At 49.7% G+C, this 27,779-nt stretch overlaps 1 protein-coding gene across 1 annotated transcript; it reads right to left on the reverse strand.

Moving 5' to 3' along the window:
- Positions 1-11,478: 11,478 nt before the first annotated feature.
- Positions 11,479-22,504, reverse strand: LOC131215165 (uncharacterized). The gene is made up of 9 exons (XM_058209551.1): positions 22,489-22,504; positions 19,531-21,192; positions 19,027-19,253; positions 18,804-18,957; positions 18,368-18,637; positions 17,539-17,814; positions 17,272-17,472; positions 12,388-12,566; positions 11,479-11,958 (listed from the first exon to the last, which is right to left on the reverse strand). The coding sequence occupies exons 1-9, from the start codon at positions 22,502-22,504 to the stop codon at positions 11,479-11,481; spliced, it is 3,465 nt and encodes a 1,154-aa protein (XP_058065534.1).
- Positions 22,505-27,779: the final 5,275 nt, after the last annotated feature.

Here is a 27,779-nt window from a genome sequence, read left to right on the forward strand (position 1 = left end):
AACTGAAATAATGTAGAGCGTGGATGAGAAGCGAAGTAAAATGTTGCTGTCGGGGAAATGCTACTAACTTACGCCACATTTTGGCGTCTTCTTCATCCCGATGTTAACCGGTTGGAGGGTGGAACAAGAAAAAAAAAACGGACGGCACGCGGAAAGTGCATCAAACAAAGTGTCACGAAAATTAAAAACTAATTTCAATTTATTTCGGGAACGGCGTCCGAGAAAGCCGCTCTGTTTCGTGTTCCGTTCCAATGTTGTTAACTACCGGGCACGCTAAGAAGTTTGTGTATATATGCTTTAAGTTTTATCAAAATACGACCACGTTTGCGAGAAGATAATATAAATATGGTAGACTCCGATGAAACCGTCAGTTGTGTACTGGAATCCAGTTTGGTGGCTTCACTTCAGAACTTCACTAGACATTCCTAGGAAACAGACATCAAACCTATCTTTTAAGCTGACGAATAAGTTAATATTTATTTAAATTGTGGCCGCTAAATGTTACCCACTAATGTCTAGTGTTATATTATGGCAAGGTTACAGACTTCACTTCAGCGAATCTCAGTGCTGAATATATATAGTGGCAAGGGCATGAAAGTTTACTTTTGAGCATTTGAATAATAAATGCCATTCTGTACGTATTTTCCCTTTGCATCGCTCTTTTGAGATGTTGAAAAGCAGGACTATGGCGATGAAATGGCAATAGATGTCCTTAAAGGTTAGAAATATCACACGAGGTTAAGTGCCTCTTGTGAATGATGTTTAGCTTTGGCTCACCACATAGATAATGAGACCGAAATGTATAATTTAAACAAACACCAAAAAGCATTAAAAAATTACGCATCCAAATCGCTTTAAATCCCATGAGGCCCTCCTCGATGCGCGAAATCTCGGACCGTTAACATTAACATAACTCATCACAACCCTCGAATGTAACGTTCAAACATTGCGCTCCGTTGTCCGATTCGAGCAGGATGCTGCTCGTAATGGGAGAAACACCTAAAAATTGCGACAAAATTAATGAGCCTGCACTGCCATAAATCTGCGGCCACCGACGACTAGCGAATGTGGCAAAAATGTGTGGACCGCACCGAGCCACACTCGAGAAGAAAAAAAAACCAGGAGGTTTACTCCACCTTGCATAGGCCAAAACTGGGGCCCGAGCGAGCGGTATGCAAAAGGGCCCGCCCTGTACACGTGTAGTCGTCGGCGAATGGCACCGACGAAAGGAATTGGCCCCGGCCTCGGTCTGCCAATTAAATTTGTGTGGTTTGGATGATAAAATCTTAACCAAACCGCTGCGACACGGACGTCCAGGACGATGCCAGGTTCGACGCCAGGATGGCCGGATGTGCTCCACGCGTTATCTTCTTTTTAACCGTAAATGTTTGACAACATTGGGCAGGGGCAGCAGCATTAAGGGAAAGGGGGGCACAAATTTAATGGAACAAAACATAGCGACGGAGGGGGAAATTGTCGAGCGTCGAGTTGGTCTGGATCGGGCCCGAGGACCATGAAAATTTCGGATTGCGGGTTATCGGTTTGTTTGTCTAGTAAAATTACTTAATTTTTGGTGTTTTGAATATGAATGCCTTGGCTTAGGGGTAAAATCAACATTTCGCTTGTTTAAAATAATACAGTCGTTAAAGAAATAGTTTGGGTTGTAACTCGATCGGTAAATCTTTGCCATTGCCTCTACCAATCTCCGTGGTCAACATACTGAGCATAAGACTGTCCCCTTTTTCCGGATACGGGTTCTGCGGCCACAGAAAGGTGCAAATAAATTAGGTGCCGGTGCTGATAGCACCCGAGTCAGGCCTTTGTTTTGCCCGGTCCCAGAGCGAAAGGTGTGCGAAAAGGTGCAACACTACGAACAATGGAGATCCGACCGTAGAAAGTATGAGGCGTTGCCTTTTGTTCGAAAGCCAAACCCGAACGGGCCGGGTGTCCTTTGGGGTGGCTACCGAAAACACATGCACAGCATAACACACGGGAAAGAGCGTTTTTGACCATTTATTAATTCTTGCAGCAACAACGCGAGGTGTCCTTAAAGGGAAGATCTACACCAATAAAGGAGCGGCATGAAGTGGTGAAATGTAGAACCATTCACAGCGTTCTGCGTCGGTTAGCTTCCCTAAATCGCGTTACTGCAGCGGATTGGTCCTTTCCCTGGCGAATGAACTTGTCTCTGTCTCGGAATCGAAAGACACGATCCGTGTCGCAGAGCGCGATGTTGCTGCTTCGCTGGACGCAAAGAATGGCTGCTGCTCCGGTGTGCTGTCCCGTTAATTACTCTCTAATACCCGACGCGAAATGCACCGACCGATCTGGATGCTGTAGCGACACCCCATTCCGCAGTCAGTGGCCGCGGTACGTGCAGAAATTTTGACGAACCCATCGTTCGTCTTTGCGAGTGCTTAATCCTAATTAATGAACGTAATCCTCGCTCGCTGCCACGTCAATTTATCCTGGGACCCGGGGAGTCAGGCCCTCAGGCCCCGCAGGACTAATTTAATCACGACTTTTTCCACCGGAATGAGCACTGAGAAATGCTCAACCGGATCGTCGACTCCTCGTCGGTTGCTGGCGGATATAGAGACTGTACTGTATTGACTGCGACCTAAGGGGACCTTCAAAAGGATCTCCTCGGTTCGGTGTCTTGGTTCGTGCTCTAAAATCTTTCCTTAGTTTTAAACACAAATGCATGCCATTTTGGGACTGCAAGTACCTCCCCAAAAACACGATAGCAGCGAACCGATCCGTTCGAGGACGACAGGAAGAAGCGTACCAATCAGGCCGGCAGCCAGATTGGAGCATTAAGCAAAGTGCAAAGTGCACGACATAAATTATTGGCTTTCCGCGCCCTCTTCTCGGCGGCGTCCCCATGGCTCTGCTCGCTCACCTGTCTGGCCGAAAGCTCGCTTGTGCCATTTTTTATTTCTTACTTTTGCGGCACGGGAACGGGAAGACCGGGCACCAAGCACTGATTGGAGAGTTCCGACCGGGCCGTCGTCAGTGGTGCCGAAACTCTTGATCATACAGCTCCTTTTTTGGGGTGTCCTCCTCTCTGGGCTTAGCACGAGCGAACGAGCTCCTACCACCTGGGCACCCGAGAATGGGCGGCCGGAGGACTACCACTGTCATCGCATCGAATCGTAATATATCGCCGTTCGCAACCGCCTCGCCTTGCGCGGTAGTGTGCACGTAAATTCGCATTTAAGTGTAAAATATGTGGTCCCCGGACCCAACCCAACCCGGAAGTGATTTTCACCGGAAGCGCTCCGTTAAAGAAACCGACGGGGTACCCGATGCAGAAGGCATTGTGGATGGGAGCTTCATTGGCGTACTTTGCGCAAAATGTGCGGCAAAAAAGGCTTGTCAAAACGTCGACAATCGGGCTGAAAAATGGCCAACGATTGATAGTTTGATGGCTGGCCGGCTGCGGTTTCGGCACGGACATGGTCCCGACAAAATGCTGTGTGGGTGTGTGTGTGTATGTAAATCCTGCCGGCAGTATCCGGTGCGGGTGGTTCGGGCCAGCACGTTACAGATGGTGGAATTCACAATTCATCCCCTTTGAAGAGATGGTTAGATTCATAGCGGGTCGTGCCGGCGCTTCGGTAACCTAGCATCATAATTTATTGGAACCGATTCTCTACACTTTACGAATAATCTTCAGTTCATTGATCATGATTCATTGCTGACGCATTTGCGGGGGGAAACTAAGACGTTTCGCGACAGTTCAAAAAGGATGTACGGCAAAATACTGCAAGTAACCACGTTAGTTCTTTTGCAGAATATTTTCTTTCAGACATTATTGCTTCATTTATGTAGCCATTATTTTTCGATGAGTTGCGTTGAGTTCGATGATTAAAGCATGGCCATCCGACCCTTGAGTATGTTTAGATTGTGTGACTTCTCCACCGATTACCAAAAATTCTTGCTCATTTTGCCACTTGCGATCCTGCTCGATGTTTGAGACGATGACCTGAGCTGGGGGACCCTGAATTGTTGAATGGTTGCCTCTCTCGGAAAATAATGACCTGAAACCCAAACCCATTTACTCTGTTTACGAAACAAAAAACTAAATATTACCAAACCATGATGTACTATTACTAAGTATTCTTAGTCTTATTTTAAAAGTGTAAACCGTATCCTGGAGGATCGGTGAAGGACAGCACTTACTACAACCCAAGCGAGTATTGGCAATGAGCCATTTTCATCTTCGATTTCTACCATTAATGCTCATGAGTAACGCAAAACTGTATATCACTATTTTGATTGTTTTAATATTTGTTTCGAAACCTTGATGTACGGGGAAAGTGGCAGTTTTAAAACTCCAACTTAACTACCGATTGTCCAAAGATACGCCCCAAGCGATCTGTCATATTACGCACGACAGGGGGAAAAATTAATGCATCATTTAAATAAAAACAAAGCGAGTGCAGTGAATTTAAGCAGTGCCACGGAAACAATGGCCCCGGAATTAAAAACTGTCACCAGTATGCCGCCGGATGCTCGGCACATACCATAACTCAGCTCAGTGGCTCGCACAGTGCGAAACAACTGCCGACCGCCGGAATCGGAAAACAGTGACTCGATATAATGGCAATATATTGGCCGACATAAATTAACTGCCGCAAAGAGCGGAACTCGTACCGAGTTCCCCCGGCCGGCTGCCTGGCGGCCCACCGGATCCGTTTTCTACTGACCGGAAACGTTAAGCGAGCTGCATACTTGCAGGGGGTTTCCGAAATCCCTCTGCACTTCACTTCGCTTGCGTTCCAATTTGAGTCCAATTTGACGAAGACAAATTGTGGTTTATCGCACCCACAGTGCGGGAGGCACCGAAAAATCACGACGATCGTGCAGCGAAACGTTCGACGTGACACAATATTATGTGATTAATCAGAAAACCCGGAAATTATGCTGCGTAGCGGTGGCGCAAATTAATGCCACATGATGTTTTCATTAAACTTCGCGTATCTCGAAACCGATTCAAGGACGCACGATTCGGCACAATGGCGACGCCGCTCTCCCCCTCCCTCGCCCGGTGTGGCCACCGCACGAAACAAAGAACGCACACGTTTTTGGACGAGAAGAAGACGGCGGCAAAAAAGAACAAACCCATCATGGAAACGAAATTTGAATTTTCTGAAAAACGACCCACCCGCCCCGAGCGGCCGGTGGCTCCGTGACACGTGAAGGACGCAGAATCCTTCAGCCGCTCCCGGCCCCCGGCCTGCGTCGGGAGGGTTAAAAATGGTAATTTTATGTACCGCGCGTTCAACCACGACGTGTGCGCTCCGTCGAACCGGCCGGCCGAAGGCCGAAGTACTGCTCCCAGAATGCCGAGCGCACAAGAATGATTGTGTATGATATTTAACATTTACTGCGAGCTTCGGTCGAAAATGAAAAAAAGAAACGTAACAGGGGAACATATTTTTGGAAGGATCCTCAAAAAGGCGCACACGGAAAACCGGGAAAAAGGGAGCTTGTAATTTGGCAATTTTTTGCGGGCCGCTTCTCTCTCGCTCGCTCCCGCCGTTGGCCGGAGCCGCTGCCGGTGGCGTACCCTATTTGGTATGCAATGCGATCGTGCGACAAAATTAGGAAACATGGAATACGAAATTATGATAACCATAAGCGAACGGCGCGTCAACCCCTGTGGCCCAGGGCAACGGGACCTCGGCGGACCTCGGTGCCCCAAAAACTAATCACCGTTGCTGCTGCTGCTGCTGCTGGAAATTGCGATACACCGCCCGAAGGCACGGGAGGGCTACAAATTGAGCTCGTTCGGGAGCTGACAAGCTCTTCTAAATCATACTTCTTTTCGTTCAAGGGGGGCGCTTCGCGCAGAGGTCAAATGAGTGCCGGTCCCGAACCGTTTGACCGGCGCGGGGATGGGTTCGTGACTGGGTGGGAGATGTTAACACGGCTTATCCGCGTTAGTTTATGACGCTTGTAAGAGGCAAGATTTTAAACCACAGCTGGCAAATCCAACGCAAACGAAGGGCAACGCAGCGCGTAAACTCATTTCGATGAAGCCACATTTGCACATTGAACCATTTTTGCGGTACAGCCCCGGCCCCATCGGCTTCTTTCGTTCCACTGAAAGAAAGCGCACAATAACAGTTTGGTGAAAATTTAAATTTGCTTTCCCCGGCCGGCTTTACGCCTCGGGCAGACTCGGTAAAATAATTTGCTCCGGTACGGGCGGAAAGAATGGCTTTTAAAACGGTTTCATCGTTCCCTGTCCGGTCGATGGTTCCCCGACGCCCGACACGCTGCTGTCGCACGCTGTTGTCCGTGTTTTCTTGGAGACGCACTTTGGGTTCTTCGAAAGCAATAAACAAATTTCGTACAAACTTTCCAGGCTCTCGGCGCACTCGGACCCGCCTGGCCGACTGCCCTGCCCTGGCAATCTCTGGCGAAAGAAAATTTGACGGGCAACTTCAAGGAAAAGTCGTCAAAGTTTCGCACCACCGTCGTCGCATCGCATCCACCGCTGTGCCATTGACGACGCACCTCCGGAGGGCATTCCGGAAGAGCCAGGCGGAATGTGACTAAAAGCCGACGGCGGCGGCGGGAGCAGCAGCCCGGGGTGAGAATATTCCATTTTGTCGCCAAAGTTTTCACTACGCCATAGAGCACACAATGCGGTGCATTATGTTGCGGCGAGCGACTATTTCGTATTCATGTTGCGTAGAGTTCCCGCGTTTCCGTGGAGGGGCAAAGCAAAAGAATGGCCTTACGAATGCAGGGCAGTGACTGGGGGGCAGGCATTGAAATCTGGACAGGAGTTGAGAGCGCAGTCTACACTAAACACTTGATACGAGCGCATTTAGAGGCGCTTTTGTGGTGGATAGATGGTTAATAACTGAAAGATACAGAAAAGGGCTAATTTAAAATTGCATACCTTTAGGCGCATTTAACATTCAATTCAAAGACGAAACGCCTTGAAGTATGCAATGAGCATGACAAGCGTCCTGTCATTTTTTATTAAATTTCCACTGCAAAGCAACCAATCCAAAGCGATCGGTTTTACTCCAAATGGGTTATCCAAACAAAGTCTTGTCTCGCCAGTCACCTCATTGCGATGCACGCACGTCTCCGATGTCCAATTTGTCGATTAACGCCGAGCTTCCGGCCGTTGCCCAGAAAGCGCAGCGTTGTCATAATTGATCATTTTCAACAGTTATCACGTAATTACACAATAAATCCATTAAACACGAAACTCACAATCTGTTTACCGTTTGATTACCGCAGGCGCGATTGATTGCAGCTTCGAATGCATTCGAATGCATCGTTGGCCGCTTCAGAGACGTGCAGGCGCGCGGCCGGCCGACTCCTTGCAGGATGGCCTCAGGAAACGCTTTCATCGCGCACCCAGTGAGCGAAAGGGGTGGTGACACTCTGTCCGAAAACAATAAGCCCAGGTTGATAATTAATGCAACACGGGTCTTTGCACATTTGCATAATTAAAGGTGTCCGTATGCCGGGGCCGTCTTATGATCAAAGCGAGTCGGCTTACCGAAATGGGATCTCGGGCTCGGTGATTCGGTCCTATTCCGGGCATTAGTATTCAGCTGTACTTTGTTCGAAGTAGAGATAAGATGACTTACTGGCTGTTCTCTTGCTCTGCTGGGTGCTTAGAATTGCTCGGCCGCACGAAGAGAGCATCCACGGCGCAAGGAAGCCACGGGTGACAACGTTCACGGTAAGGTTGAACTTTCTCCGAGTGTGTACACTATCCTTCCTTGTGAGTGAGCGTCAAGTTAGAGATGATCACCTGTTTTCTAACCGAAAAACACTTTGCGGTACTTTCTTTCAAATTAATGGAGCACTCAAATGCGGACGGTTAGTTTGGCTTCCGAATTACAAGTTTCCAAGTTTTTTTCTCCTCAAACCGACAGAGAATGAAACCCCTGCCGTAACATTCTGCCTTTAAGCGGTTTTATGCAAACAAATCGTGCACCGTTCGATGGTGTTTACCCGGCCAATCTTGCTTGGGCACCCTTTCCGGAGCAGCCGGCAGCAGGGGTTTATGAGATAACGAAATCGTTTTAGAAATTACGATCCCTCGACACACATCGTACCATCGTACACAGCCACAGCCGAATCCTTCAGTCCCTTATATCTTTCCAAAACAAATGACACGTTCACATGATCCTTCCGCTCCGTTCGGGAAGGAGGACGATGGGTCGGGGATTCGGAAAATCACCTGGAATCCTTTGCCCCATGATTCACGTCTTGAAGGAGCTCTCGAACCCTCCAACGACGGTCTTTGATTCGGTCTTTCGGCGGCGGCGGCGGCGCCATCACCGTGGGCTTCCGCCCGGTCGGGATGTGTAAATTATGTGTTTTATGTCGCCGTTTATTCGTTTCCGGCAATAAAACCACATAAAATTATACTTTTTATCTGCACCCGATTCTGCATCCCGAGGCCGAGATGGAGGAAGTCTCCAGCACTTCACTCAGCCGGCAACCGGCAGCAGCAGGATGGCAAATTATTCTTGGGTCCTGCGTGGGGATTCACCGGTGGCCAGATGGCGAGAGACCGGCTTCCTTCCAACACACACCCAAAGACGGTTCGGCGTAAATGAAGTGTTGCTTTGTGAAATGGAGACGGTGAGGTCGTAAGTTCTTGTCGGGATGATGCTTCCTTCGTTTGGAGGTGATTCTCTCAACCCAACTCCCGTCCGTGAGTCTAGTCACTGGGGAGTCTGTGATAGCTAATGAGACACGAGCTCCAGACGGTGTGCAATGGACTGCTGTTATAAATTGACAAACCGCACAAAAAAACTAGAAACCGGTTTCAATAATAGTTCTTCATTTCATTCGTTTCCTCTTTTGTATAAAATGACAATCATGTTCGGTTGGTTTATGTGTTAAACTAGTTGGCTTGTGTTCAGTTTTGAATTATTTTACGCACTTTCTGCTCTCTGCTCTTGTTACGTTTCATTCATTTTCTATTCCGAGGCTCGCCGTCCAATAGTTGGACCGACGAGCCATTAATGTGAAGCTGGTGAGCTGGTTTTCGGTAGACGTTGAAACATTTCTGCGTTACACAATACTGTGATTGTGTCTTTTGGGGCTTTGTTAAATGCTGATTAAAGCAACGAATGTTGGTGTTGGACTATCTTGTCCTCGCTGCAAGTTTGATGCGCCTTCGAATGAATTATGTTTCGAATCGGTTCTCGGTTTTCGGCACTTGGTTTCGTGGAAAGGACTCGACCAACTCGACCCATCAAACTGCAGACCGTGCAGACGGTTTGGTGTTTTAACGAAAATTTCCTCCGTATTACCGTCCGTCTACCGTGATACAGCTCAACCATTAATCCAGGTTAATAACATGTTGCCCACCACTTGTGGCGGCATGAATTTAGTTCGTTAGCTCCTCTACCTCGATTTACAAGTGAACCAGCGCACCAGCACCGGCTGAACTCACAGTTCAAAATCCTTTAAGGACACGAAACAGAACGGGACATTGCTACGCTGCGGGTTCGCTCGGCTGTTTCCTTTCCCTGTTTACGCTAAATATGTTACTTTGCCGCTTTTTGCTTTAATTTTCCCTCCGTTTGACAATAATTACTTTAGTTTGGCTTTTATTCTGTCGTACGTTCCTCCTTAGAGTTAGCTTCGCTATTTACAGTTCCTAAGTCATCCCCATTTCGTGCAGGTTTAACAGGTTTTCTCTTTCGTTTTTGTTACTCATTTTTGCATTTTTCCATCGGAATTTCACATGTTAACTTGTTCTTGGACTCTGGACTCGGGGACTCGGGTTAGAAGTGTGTGCGTGTTCTAGGTTCGATAGGTTAGTTTAGAAGGTATGAAGAGATGCAGCGCTACGCCTGGCGAAGGGGATAATTTTTCAAAAACGAAATCAACAAAATAAATCGGGTTGCCCAATCGTTATGCTGGTAATCGTTTTAAATAATGGAACTTTTCAAGTCACGGTGAGAGAAGTGAATGATTCATAACATTTATGAGTAAATGAGTGAGGCCTTCGTTGAGCGTCGAACTTACCACCTAGAGGACGTGAGAACTGCTTGCTGCTACAGAATGGGAAACCATATCGTGAAATTCGACAACGTTCCTTAGAGTATACCATGTACAGAAACACTTTGCCTATGTGAGTAGTATATACGCTCGGCAGGTGCGCTAGGTTAGGATAGTGGGAAGTTACAGTGGCTCCATTTCAAGGGCATAGATTTACAGTACAGCGTTCGCATTAAATTAGTAGTTTGATTTTTAGTTTAGTTGGTTGGTTAGTTTCCGATGAGCCGATGAGCTGATGACCTGGCAATAGTCAGTATGTTTGGTTTGAAGCAGTGTTAAAAAAGTCCACTCGCGCGTCCGAGTTTTATATTTATTCTACTATTTCCCGTTTCTTTTTTCTTCCTGCTGCACTCCAATATTCCCAACAAATATCGACTCTCGAGTATATGCAACACGCACGCTTCGCCCTCCGGAAGCTACTACTGTCCCGTTTTACGCCCTAATTCCCTAAACGTTCACTGGTTTGTTGTTTGTTATTTGATGTTTTGATCTTACAACTCGAAACAAGTTCCGCTTTACATAACAAATGATCGGCGCGGTGGCGTGGGGCGAACGGAACGTGGAACGACGGATTCCGAGTGGGCTCGGTGTCCGCTCCGTACATGGTTATATGCTTCGCTAATATGTACATCGATCACCGGTGTCTCTTTCGATTGCACCGTGGTTTTGGCTTCAAATCGAACAAATGGTAAATGCTGTAACCGAACAACAAGCGTTGCTTCTTGGTGCGTTGCTCTCTAGAACTTACTTCCGCTGCGGCACGGATTCAAACGACAATAAGACCCCCGGATGCACCCGGACGTGGGGCCGTGGGTACTCAAATTTGCTCCTGAACACTCCGTAAAAATTTGTTCCATCGGTTTATCGTTTCTTTTTTGTCGTGTAAAATATGGTTCATGGTTCGGATGTGTATAGCTCGTTCGTTTCACTGTGTGCTCCACCGCATCGCACCGCACAGCGGATCACAATGGATCCGGCTAATGTTAAAGGGGTTTGTTTGTTTAGCTTCGGAAAATACGGTTCCACGTGTGGACCCCGACAGTGTGTGTGCAGGAGAAGGAGTGACGAAGGAGTCGGTGCGGTGGCGTGAAAATGGGGAAAACCATTATGTGCCATCGTTTTGTAGTAGAAAAAGGATACCTTAGAGCGTCAGGGCACATGCCACTGCCGTGCAGTCGGTGAGCAGTTGCAGTTGGTCAGGTTGGTTTCAGCAGGTTCTTTGAGATCCGCCCTTTAAGAGTTGGCAAGGTGGTTAGGATGGGGGTCTCTGTGATGACCTCACGGCGCGGGAAGAACCGCGCCCTCAGCACCGCAGGTCAACAGATGCCAGAAGTCAACTTCGGCCGCGATAAGAACGAAAGAAGAAAGTTCGCGAAGAGAATAGCAGAGAGAGTGGCTTAGCGTTTTCTAGTTACACTACGACAGATAACAGTACGAGTAGCGCAGTGGTAGTAGCAGCGTGAGTAGCAGGACGATCGACGCCGGTGCCAGCGCGCCCGACGGACCGACGGCCGTTCCGCGGCCAAAGCTGGGGAAATGGATCTCTTCCGGTTCCATCAGCTCCTCGTCGCCACCATCCAGCTGGTTCCCCGGGACGGTGTTGATGGTGTTGGTGTTGATCTTGTAGCCTGAGTTGGGCCCCCCGTTCGGGATCACGCCACCGGACGCCGAAGAGGACGCGGAGAGCGAAAACGGGCTACCGAAGGTTCCGGATCCGGCGCCCGATGCCGTGGCCGAACCGAGCAGTTGCTTGTGCTTGAGCGTGTAGTTGACCCGGAAGACGGCCTCGGCAACGCCACCGGGCGAGGAGACCACGAAATAGAACGTCCGCGGAACCTTCTCGTGCATGTGCACGTACGTCAGACGTGCCTCCTTGCAGAACGGTGTCGGCAGGTCCTGACGGGATGCAAATAAATTAAACGAAACAAACGGAACGGTGAAGCACGCCACGGCGATGGGGGTTGTTGGTGGATTAGCAACGTTTCTCGTTTCGCTACGCAGCCGGTCACGTTTCTAATCAACTGAGCAAAGAACTAGCAGCCAGTCTTGCTCTTGGTTTCTTGAAACATAAATTCAGCGTATCACTTGAGGTATTGAAAATTCAATATGGTTAAATCAATATTGTTTGGGTTGATTTTTAAGCATTCACTAAACATGTAAGCGAATCGATTTTTTAACGATTGCGCCTGAAGGTATGCAATACGCTCAGCACGAAACTTCCCCGAGTGGTCCCCATTTTATTTATTTGCCGAATTTAAGCAACGAATTCGCGAATCGAAGCCGGAGATCATAAGTCACCCGAGTTGACGATAAAGCCATACTTACAATGAACCCGTAGGCGAGCACATCGCTTCCATACTGGTTGCCGGGCGTGTAGACGCGGTCTCCGTGCAGCCACCGGGCCGCGTAAGCGGGCGGATTCGCGCAGAACTCCACCGACAGATGCAACGGCGAGCCAGGATACGCCACGGGGGTCGTATTTCTGGCACTCACACTCGGTGCTCCTGTGGCGAAGGAAAGTAAAGAAAATTTAAATCGAAAATAAGTTTAAATTGATAACTTGATAGGTTGACGCACGAAATGGGGCAAGAGCAGAGCAAGAGCACAATGAACATCGGAGTGATAAATAGTGGTTCGGGGTGATTCACTGATTTCGCTGATTAAGAACACGGTCGAACGGCTTTCCTACTCCCCAAAGACGGCCGACCGAACAAACGACAGATGCACGGAAAATGGTTTCAGGTTTCACTTTCGCTACGGGAGATTAAGATTAGGTTTCCTATTAAAGCAAACCCACCCGTGGGATCCATTAAACACCGTGCCGTGTGCCACCGTGAGGGGACAGAGCAGTTACCGGAAGCAAGCCGAACATCCCCTCTGGCCAACACTGGTGTTGAGCCGTTTTTTTTAATCTTCCCTTCCTACCAGCCTAAGTACGCAATTTTCACCGAAAAATAAGCGCCCAATTCCGTCGTTTTAGAACGCAAATCGGAACGAGTTGGAATGCATCCAAAGTTGGCCACAAAAAAAAAGTGGACGAAACAATAAAATTAATCGTAGCACAATTTGGCAGCGGACAGAAAAAGGCGCACGGTTAATGCTGTTACCCTTTCTAATAAAATTACGAAACAACGATAATTTGCCACGATAAACGCCGTGGCTCACGCGCGTGCGGTCACCCGGTGAGGCCGCAAGCGCGTGCTTCCGATTCAATCAAATAAAACCACTTCAAACAACCGCCAACAGCTGGTGAACCATTTTGCAGCACCATCGGGTTTTTTCTTCTAAATATCCCAATGGGGTCGCAGAGGGTCACCAGTTTGGCCCATCCCGTCCCACCCCGTCCCGGTGCACCTGTCAGATGCATGCATGCAACAGCCATCATAAATATGCAACGCCCCGCACACATACACAAGCACGCACATTTGCCACCGGTTTGACACCGTGGTTAGCCGCAGTTTTGCCGAAGGACCGACGTAAAAACCGCGGGAAGCGTGACGCCGGGCGCAAATGCACCGTGAAACCGTCGGGCACGGCGTAGCGTCGGGGTGTGAAAGTTTAATGATTGCGTATCGCGTGCGTGCGGGGGTCACGAGTCAACGATGCCGCATGTGGTTTTCGATGCATGGCGAAGTATTGAAATGAAATAAAATTTGGCTCCGGCTCTCTCTCCGGGCAATCCGTCACCGTGGACGGTGTTTGAAAAATGCAGCAATGCAGCTCTAGCTTTTTGGGTGACGGCTTCTGTTGGCGTTGTTTGTTTCGTGCGAGGAGAACAACCCGTTAGTCTTTTGCTTTCTCTCTCTCTCGCGGGCTTTAAGTTCTTAACTTTGGCTTTTTAAGGAGAAAATTGGGAATGTTTTGTCCGTTTTTATGAAAGCTTTTTAATGTTGAAATATTTCTGCAGAAGTTCATTTATTCAATAAACAGTGGTTTGTTTAATTTTTTGTAATATTTTACTAAATTTCTATTTCATTTTATTTTTCTTATCGTGGAAGTAAGGTTTAATGCATCTAGCTATTGTACAAATGAATGTTTTATGAGACAAACGGTAACTCTCTTGTCTGTTCTTGGAAATTGTTTCAGAAAATCAAAAAGAAATCACTCATCGAATTTGTTACAGAGATCCATTCAGAGAGCATCCTTAAATGTGCTTAAATTGTGAAAATTCACCAAAAACGTTAATCAAGAGCCATACAGCTCAGATTACTTGACGGACATGTTAAGGTAGACAATTTAATTCATCGTCCAAAAGAAAAAGTAATAAATGGACAGTTTTAAACCCTCAGAGCTCAATTACTTCCCAACTGATTCGGTATGTATAACAGGAAAAACTAGAATTCTCTAGCGATAGTGTACACACAAAACGCAAACCTATCGCAACGCGCTATCATAGCGACCATTCCAAGGCAAACAACCGTCCGGTATATCAAACAACCTTACTTATCCTCGCGCCCGCGGCCAGCCAGCGGCCCCAAAATAAACATTTCATTGGCAGAATTCGATTTGACAAATTTGCTCTCACGCTGCCGGCTTCCGTTTGTGTTTGCCGACTCTTTTAAGGCTCAATCTGTCACCGAAAGTGCGTCCGAAGGCGCCGTCAGGGTCCACCGGGCCTGTGGAGCAGGAAGCGGAAACGGCACCGCCACCAGGGGAAAGTAAAAACATTATCACACACGAAACGGCACTCCCCGGGACACCATCACACGTAGCGGCCGGCAGAAAGAGAGCAAAAACAAGAAAACAATAGTGCGTCGGGTCCAGTGTTGCGCGCCGGATGTCCAATGATTTATGTTTGCTATTTTCGGTTGATTCAATTTTCCGGCGCGCCACTCGCACACATTCGCGCGGACCGGCTCGCGTGTTGACTTTACTTTGTCAAATGGAAATTGAATTTGCCGTAATGGAAATTCGGTGGGCACAAAGCTACGCTGTGAGGTCCAAAAAAGTGCGGGTCCGGCTATTGACAAAAAATAAAAGGAATTATACGCTTCGGAGATCGAAAAAGCATCGGTTTCAGTTGTTCGGGTTCGGTTCCGATGGACTAATCCGTGCGCGATATGTTCGATAGGGAACCGTTTTTCGGTGCCATTTGATAGTTGTTTCAGTCCGTTTGGGTGATAGAAAAACATATTCTAGTAAAACACACCCAAACAGGACCTTTTTCCACAATGAAAGTATAATTGGTTTCTATTTTCTATCAATGTTCCGTTTTTCAGTCAAAAAAGGTTCCAATGTTCTCGTAATACCAGAAGAAACTGCTCGAAGTGGTTGCTTCATGTTTGAATATTAATAAAAAGTAGGAAACAGGAAACAAGGCAAACCCAGCACGGTTTCTGGTTTCTTACGCCAACAATCGTCGACACGCGTCCGATGCGATCTGTGACCGCAAAACTAATTTACCGCGATGCCCGGCTGACCATGGTTGAGATGGTTTATTAAATGAATGCGAAGCATTTACTGAGCATCACGGCGCATAGTAACTGCTGGCGCGGCGACAACAACGCACGTCGCTGGACGAGCATCCTGTGCTTGGCCCTTCGTTACATGGGACGGCGACCGCGTGGCAACGGCTGCTAGAACACGGTTCCCACTGGGTCCACGCACTGGCAGTTGTTGTAGCCTTGTCCTTCGGGCCGGAAATCCGCTGCAGAAGCCACGTGCAATAGAAGTTACCACAACGTAAACAACGCGGAGTCGCGGCTCGGGCGCAATCAGAATCGAGGAGCATGGCACATTACACCAGCAGCAGCATCAGTAGCAGCAGCAGCAGTGACGACGAGCTTCACTCGCGCGTAAAATGCAATGCATGGTTGCATAAACAGCAGAGTAGCACTGCACTAATCAAACCGGAAAACATGTCGCTACTGGTGCCGGCCCGAGCTCGTTCCGACGGAAGCACCATGGTCCGTGCGCCGCCGTTCTGAAGAATTCGCATAAAACAATCCGCGTAATGAGCATCGCCGGGCTTGTGGAGTATAAAGGACCGTCAGAAGCGTGGCGTAGAATGGGTTGTGCGAACCACATGATCACATTAATGGTCTTTCGAATTCATTAAAATCTGTTTCATACAGAAAGGCTCTAGAGTAAAAAACTAACAGGATAACACGCGAAGCCAGAAAGATAAAATATTGTTCTATCATACTGTTAGGCGATATTTAAAGCAGATCACCTAAAATTAAATTTTAATTCTGGGATGCTACATACAATTAACATACATTGCTTTAATTCCAATAAATTGTCCATTCTGGGAAACGCCTTAACGCCTAAAGGTATGCAATATGTAGACACGCTCCTAATTTTCTTTCACATCGTATTTCAGGTTACGTTTTTAGTGCTGCCGGCTTTAAAGCAATCATACCGTTAAAGACCCACCGAAGTGCTTCATTACGTCATTCCACCAGCAATAAGTTGAGCTCATCGAAAAGTAAAAAATCCCTGAACCTGAACCGAATCGGGCCCAAATTAGGGAATTGAAAAATCGTGCACCAATTATCTGATTGCCCATCATAGGCCACGAGCCGGGCAACTTTTCCGATTCAAACCCCCCGCATCCATTCCCTTCTTCAGCGGGGCCGGGCTGATTGCACCCAAATCATAGACCCACGCAGGACCGCGCAGGAGATAATGTATTGCCTGCGAACGCCAACCGTGCTGCTTCGTGCGCTCGATCCTCGGCCGGCCGGCTTTTGCGGTTCGTTGGTGGAAAATTATTTGCCAATTTGTCTGTCGGCAAAGTTAACGACAAGCGCCGACCGTGATTTGGTGGAGCAGCAGACCCTGGCTGGCTGGCTGGCTGGGAGCTCCCTCTGTCTCTGTGTGCTTTGACTTAACAAATTAGAGTGATTTGATGTTGAATTATTGAAGCATCCATTTTCCGGGAACGGCAATTGACGTAGCCGTCGTATGGTCTCCGGCATGGCCCGGCCATAGGCCCCCGGGCAAAGCTTGTCAATCAATCGCCAGTAAATCGGTGGTATTTGTCAATCTGGGTTGAGCGATAAATTAGGGCGCACGGAGGTCGGCGTCCGGACGATTGTGATGTTAAAGTCGAGGGTACCTCAAGGAAAGCGCTGTACATTTTTCATAACTCTCAAGAAACAGGAAGCCCGCCTGCGACTGTCACGTGCCCGTGTCGGTCCATCAATCATGCACTCGCTCGAACCCCGAACCAAAAGCTAGAAACTCATCAGTGGACGAGGCCCTTACCTTTGACAGCGATTGAAACCGTTTGCAGCACCTCGAGCTTTTTGCGATTGTTCGTGCTCTGCCCGACGCACTTGTACGTCCCGGCGTCCTGGTAGACGACGTCCTTCAGCGAGAAGTGACCGGTCGGTGTGTAGATGCCGGTGCCAAGCCCTTTCAGCCGGGCCGTCACCGGATCCAGGTGGGACCAGCAACCGAGGGATCCTGCGGAGGAACACATTGGGCTGGTTGACACACTGACGATATCGGCGACGCTGGTGCAATCCTTACCTTGTGGACACTGCAGCGTAACCGAGCCTCCCAGCTCGACCTCCATCTGGCCTCCCTTGAACGAGTTCGTTCCGGTGTGCTCCGCGCCGGATGTACCGGATGACGGGATCGATCCAGTGGCGGCCCCGGACGATGAGGCAGGGTTCGCAGCCGACGACGATGCGGACGAAGAGGAGGACGAGGCCGACGACGAGGACGATGAAGAGGACGATGAAGATGAGGGTGACAGGGGCGGATCCTGTTCGACCGGTTCCGACGTAACGTCGACGGGTTCATCTGCGATTATTGCAAACGGAGCGAAAGTTAACGTTAGCTACAGCGCCAAAGATATGACGTTTGTCCAGGAAAGTGGCCACATGGTCCAAAACCAAACCCTAACTCGAAGTCAACGCCTCGGCTGTCATCTGCCATCTTTCGTTTTTGTAAATTGACTTTTAATTGCAATGTTTTTGGAATTTATGTCTCCGACAGAGCTCCGCCAACTGCAGCTCTTGATGAAACCTAGCCCATCCCGGGTCCAGAGCACCCGGTGCTCCGAAGAACTACGGGACTAGTTTTGAAAATTAATTTTAAATTGCATTTGACTCACAAGTCCGTGACCGGGAGACGGACTGGCGTGCGCAGTACCCACACCGTACACAGATTCTACCGAAGGAACCGTGTTCGGTGAAATCAATGTCAGGTGTTGTCCCGACAACTTTCTCGCAACGCACAAGGGCACATCATTAGTTTTATCAACTAATGGAAATGGAACGGCCCCCGGTCCGGGAGAATGGGGCGGCAGAAAGACAGAAATGGAAACGGAAAATGAGTGGCAATCGATACTCACAGCGTACGCTCAGGTAGTACCCGATGCTCGAGTACTGGAAGTTGAGGTGCCGCGAGGTGCACTTGTACCATCCGGAGTGCTCCCGTCGGATCGAGCTGAAGTTGAGGAACCCGTCGCCAATCTGCGGCACCGGCGTCTCACCGTCGTCCTTCTGCCAGACCGGCGTGCTGGGCGGGTTCGAGTCGACGTCGCACTTCAGCGACACCGCGATACCCTCGCGCAGCGGATACCCGAAGCCCGGCGTCCGTGTGATGGCGAACGATGGTGTGTCTGCGGAACAAAAACGGGACGGGAAAAAGATGGAAAATTCTCACAGAACTGGAAAATTGCATGTTAATCTGAGGACCGCTCTGGCGGGTGGGGGATCAAACGAAATCGATTGGAATGGCAACAGGATCCCCCCCCTGGCGGGAGATTAATGAAACATTCCACTTACACTGCACGTCGAGCAGGATGGATGCGTTCTGGCGCACCTTCAGCGTCGGGTGCTCCATGATGCAGAGGATCCGTGCGTTGTGGTGCACCCGGAAGACGGCCGGTAGCTTCACCTCCGAGATGGCTCCACTGTTGATCTTGTACGGGTCCTTGTCCTGGAGACAGGAACGACGAGAGTTGTCAACCAAAACACGGGGGGCTCATCTTCGAGAGGGGCTCCTTACCTTGTCCTTCTTGATCTCCTGCAGCTCCAGCACGTCGCTGGAAATTTTCTGCGCGTGGCGGTCGATACCGGGGCTCAGCAGCACCTCCCAGGTGAGGGCCGGTTTGGGGTTGCCGCCTTCGCTGACGCAGGCCAGCGTTAGCTCCGAGTTCTCCTTCACCGGGATGAACATATTGCCCGCGTCGAGCCGCCGCGAATCGATCAACAGATACGGCTCCTTGGGAGGATCTGCAATCAGAGACGCATTCTGTAAGTCCCGTGGTATCTCTCTCTCTCTCTCTCTCTCGAGGGAAAGGAATCGAGGAATGATGCCTGGGTTCGACCGTGCTAATGGACAAACAATCACAATGATGTTGCCGGTCTGCTAGCCCACTTTCGATGTGGACCTTCGACCTTTCGTTCGGACTCGGAACGAATGCCATTACTTCAAAGAGACCGTGCTAAGCGCATTGCATAGCTTGCAGGCGTGCAATTTCAGGGGTGGACGTTGCCGGCCGTAACTTACCCAGCACGACGAGCTTAATCGGGCGCCCGTTGAAGAAGAATCCGCGGGCGTTCTCCGCCTCGCACTGCCACTCGCCGTCGTCCTCCAGCATCACGTTGGCGATCGTCATGCCGCCGAGGGGTTCGCGCACGAACCGGATGTCGGCGGTCCGTGACTTTTTGTCCATCACATGCACTATCTGGCCGTCCTTGAGCCACACGCTCGACGTGATGTCAGCGTCGACCTCGCAGTTCAGCCGCACCGTTTCGTGCTGGTCCGCGTACACCACCACCACGTTGTCCTCCACCTGGACGTGGTCATCCGACGGGCCGCGAATGATGGGCCGCAGCGGCAGTGCCCGTGGCTCGTCCACGGCCTCACGCGCCACCTTGCCCAGCTGACGGCCTTCGGCGCCAGCGGGTTGAGCCAGCAACGACTGAGGCCCCGACTGCTGCTGTTCGACACTTGTCTCCAGCAGATCCGGTCCATTGAGAAAGATAATTTGTTCGTCAAAGTTTTCGCCCCCGAAAATGTTACCGTTCGCGTCGAGCGTCAGATCGGTGCCGAGCGAGGGCAGCCGCTGCCGGGCACCGTCGGCACCGCCACGGCCCCGCTCCGTCGTGTCGTTCCGGTGCGCCACGAACACGCTGTCATCTAGCAAATTGAAGCTGTCGATACCGACGGCCGGGCCGTGGGCCCCGCGGGCTGCCGGCCGATCGCCGTAATGGCTGCCAGCGTTTCGGAGCGAAAACTGTGGCGATGTAATTGCTCCCGCTGTCGTGTCGGAAGATTGTTGGGGAAGTTTCTTCGCCCCTTCGGCTGCCGGTGGCGAAGATGCAACGGGTAACGAGCTCGGTGCGGTTTCGGATTGGCTACGCCCCCGGGCACCATCTGGTTCGTGGTTCTGATTTACCGAACGCTCCCTGTCATCTGCGGCGCGTGGAAGGATAGAAGAGAGCTCTAGAGGAGAAACGGCCTCCGGGCTGGGTTGCAGTTTCGGTACACCGCCCCGCAGCCCCGAGGAAGCTGGCACTTCTGGTGTTGGCGTTGTCGCTTCGGCCGATGGTTCACTTTTGCCGATCGACTCCTTCAACCGTATCGATCGGCGGCGCAGCAACGAGCGGCGATGCCGCCGGTAGGCAGGATAGTGCTGTGGCTGTTGCTGCTGTTCGTCTACCTCGAACCTACCACCTGCCGGGCGCGACCGATGTTCGCCTGGTCCGTGCGCCTGCGAGTCCCGCAACACGCTCGACATGTAGTCGCGCTCGAACAGCGCCCGGTGATCGTGCGCCGGTTCCTCCTCTTCCGGCGAATTTGGCACCTCCGCAGCACCCTCGAGCTCCTCGAGCTCCGCATCCGGCAGCCCATCGAAGACGCTCCCCGCACTACCTACACTAGCCCGGTACGGCTCTACGACGTTAATCTTACGATTATTATTAACCCTCACCGACGAGGACGGCGCTGGCGGGGGCGGAAACCGCGAGCCGGCCCTGCCGCCCTCCGCGTCCCCGTGCTCGAAGTTGTGCCGGTTGAACCGGAGGTTGGCATGGGAACTGAATTCGCTATCATCTAGTATTCGGTGGTATAAATCCTCTAAATTGCTCCCGCTGCTGCCATCCGGTTGGTTCTGGGTGTCCCCGGCACTCCCAAGCGCCTCGATGGGGATGATGTTTGTCAACGAACCTGGGAGAAAATGGAAAGAACACGAGGGTGATGACAATCGTTAGGTAATTGGGTCAATCGAGCAATTAGTGAATGTTTCAAAGGGGCAACTTGAACAGATGGAATTGCCATCGATCAGGATAAGAACGTACAAAACCTTTTCAATAATAACGTGTAAACTTATAAGGACTCGCTTTCGAATCGTCGAAAGCAAGCCCAATTGTTAAACGTATTGCATAACGAAAGGCGAAACCAAACCTTGAAGTTCTGAACTTGCCTAAATTCAGGCAACATTTTAGCTTGGAATATTGGACATTTGTACGCCTCATCTTCGGTGGACACGAAGACCAAGCTCGAGCGTCTAGTTTAATACAGCCTGCGTTGGAATTCGGCCGGAGAAGACGAATGAGAAAAAGAAAACCTTCCATGGTGCACGGTGTCTAGTGTGGCCGGTTGTGGACAGGAAAGCCCCACGCCTGACCACACCATAAATTGACTACACAAAATAATTTATCTTCTCTACCCCCCCGTCGACCGCCGACGGTAAAGTGCTAAAAGTGTATCAACCGCCCGATTTTCGTCGGGCGGAAACCGCCCAACATAAAAGGAAAACTTGTTCCCCAGTAAAAACATGTCTAATGCCAGTCTTCTTCGCCCGGCCCGGCCCGGCGGCCTCAATCGGGAATCGGGATACTCTAGCGAACGCACAGACACAGCCCGGATAAACATGTCTTGAAGATGTTCGACCCCCTCCCCCCGGGCACCACCCATCCGCCCGGTGAGACCGCCGCCAACATGACGCTTGCGGGCGAGGTAATCTATCAAAACGGAATCTACCGGAGTGGACAAAGAAAGGGCGTGGCCGGCGTCCAATAAATTCTGCGTCCTGCCGGCTCCCACGGGATGTGCGGAATCACTACGCGCGCAGCATTACGCCCTAACCGTCTATCCATCGGAACTTTCACGTGGAACGGTGCGATGATGGAAACTTTTTTGCCCGGTGGTTGATGTTTCCACTTCCGGTGCGCTTTTTACGAACCTACGCATCCGTAATGGGCGCCAGGTCGTTCCGAATTTTGGTTAAGAACCGAGCCCCTCCCAGACTGCCCGGAGTCTGAGTCGGAACCCGGTTTTTGTGGCGACATGCAACGTGTGCATGGAGTGCGACTGGGAACGTAATGGATGCCGCCCGAAAACGGGTGGCCCGATATGGACAACATTTGTGCACATGTTATATTCTCAGGCCGCCCAAAGTGGGACTCCCAAGCGGGCTGCCCTAGACCGAGATAGGCGCAAGGAAGGCAAGAAATAAGTTACACTCGAAGATCCACATCTACCAGTTGAGGCAAATAGTTCCTCTTGTCGGAGTTTTGTCTTCGGCTGAGTGAAGGATGGTGCACACTCGGTGCACCCAAATAATGTAAATCTTAAGAAACATAAAAACGAACGAAGAAAGCGCCACACTCACCGTGTAGGCCATTTTGTCGCCGGAGCCAGCTCACCAGCTCGGGACGAACAAATGATAACTCTCCTTAGCATATTTGCCCGTTTCCTCGCTCGCGAAACTCTGGCGGAGGAATCCCGGGATCCGGGATCCCGTAATGTCTCCGTTGCCGTCCGCCGTTTGTCAGGGCCAGGGCTGAATGGTTCTGCAAAGTTCTGCAACAAATGGAAGTTGACCGAACTTTTTCCCAGCGTGCGGGTTAAGCATACGGGGTTCACAGATTGAAGACACTCGTTTCGGTCTGGTCTGGTCCGTGGTACGCACACACGACGACCGTGGAGCATCGGAACCCGGTTCCGGGTTCCGGGAGACGGGACAATTTGCTTCCGGGGTAAACTCCTATTCTTCACCGACAGAAACGGCTCCGAAACATTGGCCAACTTACCGCCGAGTGAAGGCAAAAGATTCCTTCTCCGACGAATGACTTGGCGTTTCGTGGTGCTCTTTGGCCGGAACCCCCCGGCCAAGTGATCGAGGTTCGGTGTGGTCGGGCAACTTTGCCAACTTTAATGGCGACCGGTGGCCAGCAATACCGAAAACGGAGTGCACCTTTTGGCTCTTCACGGCGGCGGGTGTCCTTTCTGGAGACAAGAATATCATCACGCCTGAGTGGAGCTGGAGCTGAACCTTTTTTTTTTCTTTTGCATCTTCCAAACACCATCTGCAGAAGGTCCGTCGTTAAATTACAACCTTTTTGGTCTCCCTTTTGCTTGCAGGACTTCGTTCCCAAAGACGCCATCACCGCCAGGGCGGTGTATCGCCGACCGGCTCGAACGTTGTCTCGTCCGGTGGGAGCGCGGTCGTAAAAATCGAATCATTTTATTAGAGAGCAAAAGTCAGAGAAACACTCGTTAATGGCCCCGAGACGGCCCGACCCCCGGGCGTGACTCAGCTCGCGTAGCCGGCGTGGTTCGAGAGTACTTGAAGCTGCTGCGGCGGATAATTTTCCGGCGGAAAATTCGGTCCCATCATCGTCGTTCTGCGTTCAAGCATCCGTTCAAGCTGATAAGCGCAAGATTGCGCCGTCAAGATGATGAAGCCAATGATGGTGCGGTGAAGTAGATGACGATGGCACTGACGTCGATCGCTGACCGTGATTATTGTTGAGCTCGCAATGGCCGGTGCCGGTGGATCGGCCGTCATGAAAGTGGAATTAACTTGAACTTGAGCCACTTGCGAAAAGGATTAACCAACCGATGAGTGACCGATTGAGTGATTCGGGGTTAGGCATGGCTGCTGGCGACACATTGGTGGCAAATTAGAGGCAAAGACGATTGAAAGTTTTTCCACCTAAGGAGTGGTGAAGCGTTTAAAGCAAGTCAAGAGTCAAGGTTTTGGTGTTTTTTAAATCATCCAGTTCGGAAATTCGCTAATAAAATATGAATGTTGCAATCAACGACGGATAAAGACGTTCAACGCTTCAACGCGAAATAAGCTGAGCATCGCCACAAACAGCCAATTCGTGGAAACCGAATCAAGCCGCTGAAGGATGTTGAACGTGACCAGCATCCAGAAAGGTAGCAATTATTCTGCTCACTTTTCAACCTTAGCCGGGATCTTTCATTTCGTTTTTTGGCGAGGACAACAGTTGTTTGATTTTGCTAAACTTTCATCAAACTATGATTTAGATTATTTTGCATTTCGATTATTGATAACTGATTTATTATTGTAGTTCGATCGATCCGATAATTTTTGATCGACGTCGGGTTTCTTGGGCACACATTTTGCTGAAAATTATTTACTTATCTTCTAACTTCTATCTTATATCTATATATACGCAGTCTGTTTCAAGAAAAACAGAACTTTTTCAATTGTGCCAAAAATGACATTATGTTTGTGATGTCGGTACAAGCCTTCTGAATGGTCAAAATGTCAGCATAATGTTTTCCTTTCATTGGCCTGAGAATCTGATAATCTTAGATCAGAGATCAGATGTTACAGATGCGATCGTGAGATCTGAGATCTGAGTTTTTAGATCTCTGGTTGTTTGTTTGATTTCTCAGATTGTTCTTAAGCCTGATAATAAAACAAAAAATGTAGTGTATCATAAGGTGCTTAACTGCAGATATAGAGAAAGCCCAAAAATTCCCTATTAAAGAATTGTTAAAGTAATAGATTTTTTTATTTATCCTAATAAAAACACGAACTAGATAAAAACCAAAATCTGTTTTTTTATTGCCCCTGTGGCGGAACAAAGTTTGCCGAGACGATGATGCGTCAGGATTGATCACTACACCCCACAGCATAACCTATTACTCCATAGCATACAAATTAGTCAACCATGTTCCGCTTAATAGCCCTCAATTTTAGTTCGTCGTATACGGGATTTGTTTGCCTTTTGCAACCGACAAAATTTAAAGTCTCGCCCAGCCAGGGTCCAAAACCACCACCCAATTAAAGTAATGGGAAGGTTGGCGTTTCACGCCAGTCACCATCCGACCAAACCCATCCGAGAAAGGGCCCAACAAAGGGTTGCGTTGAATGTGCACCGGGCGCGGAAAAAAATACGCCCAGAGTCGGACTGCAATCGTCCTGTGGGGCATAAAAAGAAAATCGCTCCATTTGCTCATTTGCGCGCGAATGAAACCAGCCAGCCAAGAACAATGGCGGCAAAATGGCGCGCACCCAATGGCCGGCGTACACAATGCACAAACGGCGTGGTGTGGCTGGGCTGGGCGGTGGACTGGGCTGGGCGGCGTCCGCCAAATGAAAGCACACTCCGTCCCGTGCCGGGGAAAATTCAAACCCCGAACAGGAGGTTGGCCATAGAATGGGCAGTTGCGCGCCGTGCCCGACCGACTGGTTCCGACTTTTCCTTTTTCGAGCAGTTTTTCCTTTCATTTCTTTCAACTCGCGAGAGGGGTTGCGACCATGTTCCGCAACACCCGCCGTCGGCCGGTGCACGTTGCTCAAGCTCAAAGCTCACCGAACGACATCATCGTCGGCTGGGTTGGGTGGTTGGCTGGCCGCACACGGTAAAAGCACGCCGAGCGGTTAGTGGCTGGCCTGGCAGTGGCAGCGGAGGAAGGCGTTACCGGCAACGGCTTGACAATGATTTCACGTAAATCCCAACTCCGCCGGTGGCCAGTCAGGTGAGTGTTACGTTCGCGTCCTGTGTGCTTTGCCTGGCATTCTGATTTTCTCACAAACAACCGGCCAACCGGGGTGGCCAATCACATTTTTTTTCGCTCCCTCCGACGTTGAATCGTTAGTTGGCCAACGCCAAGGATTAATGGCTGACAGAAAAGCGCCCGTTTGAAGAAGATTCCATTCGGTGGAAATAGTGAAACCCGAAATCAGTCCCCGTTCAGACAAAGTGCCACAATGGCGACTGGCGGCGACTGAAAGCTCGGTTAGTTTTTCCGGCTTTCCTTCCGAGTAAAGTTACGACCGAAACCGTCAGTCCGTCCCGGGGGACAAGTATTTCACCCGCGTTCAACAATCATGCGCGATTGTGGCCACAGATAGCGACCCGGCTCGATGCAACATAAAAACGGACGTAGAGAAAAATGCGACTTCTCTGCCCGTGAGTCCGTGCCGTGTTTGTGATGTTTCCGATGCCTTTATGCTCGACAGAACATCGGATGAACAATGTTACCGGCCGCGAGGCCACACGGGTTGGCATTAAAAATGCACCAAAAGCATAGCCGATAAAGGGGCTCAGCGAGGAATTTTCAACAACAACAAAAAGGGGGGGCGCGAGAAAAATGTATCGAAACGCTCGTGTGCACCCTTTTTCGGGATTCCTGGATTCGAACGATGTGTTCCGATTGCTGTAAAGTAATTCCTGCAATTGTTGCCACCGAGTCGGCCAGGGTGACGGGTGCAGTTTGGCGGGGCTTTGCATTTTTATGCTCGTTGCAGGCGTTCGGATTGGTGTTGGATTGTTCGATGTAACGGGACTGTGATCAATAAATAAATGCCGAAGTTTAATAGTATTCAACAGAAAGAGGTAAAGTAAAATTTCTCCACACGACCTTGGTGTGGTTGACGTTTGTTAAATTTATTTTACAATAAATTTAATGTACCTTTCCCTTAAAAGCGCTCACTTCTATCGCTAAGAAAGAACAAAGGGACAGTCAATTTTCGTGGCTATTTACGAGAATTCTTAACTCACTGAATTTTGCAAAATGGACTGGTTACAGGATTCACATATGACAGATGATATGAGAGTATCCCAACCAAGCCTTCCAGGAATGTTTAGTTAGTTTTGACGAAAGTGGCCTGGAGTTCTAAATTTGAGAACCCTCTCTTTTCCTCATCCATTGTGTCTTTCCAAATGCTCTGGCGGTACCAGTCTGGATTAAGAATTTGACAGCAGGATAACAGCTCACAGCAGTTTGAAAAAGCCCGAAACCTTTTGAAAATCTCTCAATCTGCTATGCCTTGATTCAGAGCCTTGTGACATTTGCTCAACCTTCCAAGTTACTCATACTAAGTTCTTCAGCCTTGGAACCTACAGATATTTGTTTTTTGATGTCCATGTTTAACAAGCACTCACAATAACTCTTAGTCAAAATCCGATTTTGTAAATTCTCTACAACTTATTTCCGTTTTATATATTAAAAGCAAAGAAGAACGAGCTTAAAATAATTATTATCAATCACCGCTATCAACTGTATGGATGTACAAGAAAAATAATAAACATACTCCACAGATCCACCTCGGTTTTTCTCGGCAGATACATTGAAGGGCCAACAAACGCTCGGTCGGTCGCTCCCCAACGAAACCAGCGCCTCCACGTCCGCACGAGGATGAAGTTCCCGTTCACGTTAATTACAAAAGTTCATTTGGACCCACTCGCGACCCTCACTCGGTGCTCTCGGTGTGCCTTCACTTGATTACCGAGGGCATTTTACTCTTATTAATCTTCCTATCAGCGCACTTTCGCCGACACATCGCCACACGCACCCACACGTAGCCCACGCTGGCCCCACTTTCGCTGGCAAGATAAATGTTTGATAAGATCCTGTCGGAATCTAATTTTCACCCCCCAAAAGAACCGGTACGTAGCGTACCGGAAAAAGTCCTGCAGCCCGTGGCCGTCGGTGGGCCGCGCGTGTGGGTAGAAGGACACGACGGGCACGACGTTGGTGAGCGAAGC

Source organism: Anopheles bellator, chromosome 1 (genome assembly GCF_943735745.2).
Source record: "Anopheles bellator chromosome 1, idAnoBellAS_SP24_06.2, whole genome shotgun sequence".
In the NCBI taxonomy this organism is placed as follows: Eukaryota; Metazoa; Arthropoda; class Insecta; order Diptera; family Culicidae; genus Anopheles; species Anopheles bellator.

Bases quoted from the DNA above. Each gene is read 5' to 3' on its own strand.
- LOC131215165 (XM_058209551.1), bottom strand. The intron at 17,473-17,538 runs GTAAGGATTGCA...GTTCCTCCGCAG, and splicing joins TACGCTGCAGTGTCCACAAG to GATCCCTCGGTTGCTGGTCC. The intron at 12,567-17,271 runs GTAAGGGCCTCG...CCTTCGCCACAG, and splicing joins GGTTTCAATCGCTGTCAAAG to GAGCACCGAGTGTGAGTGCC.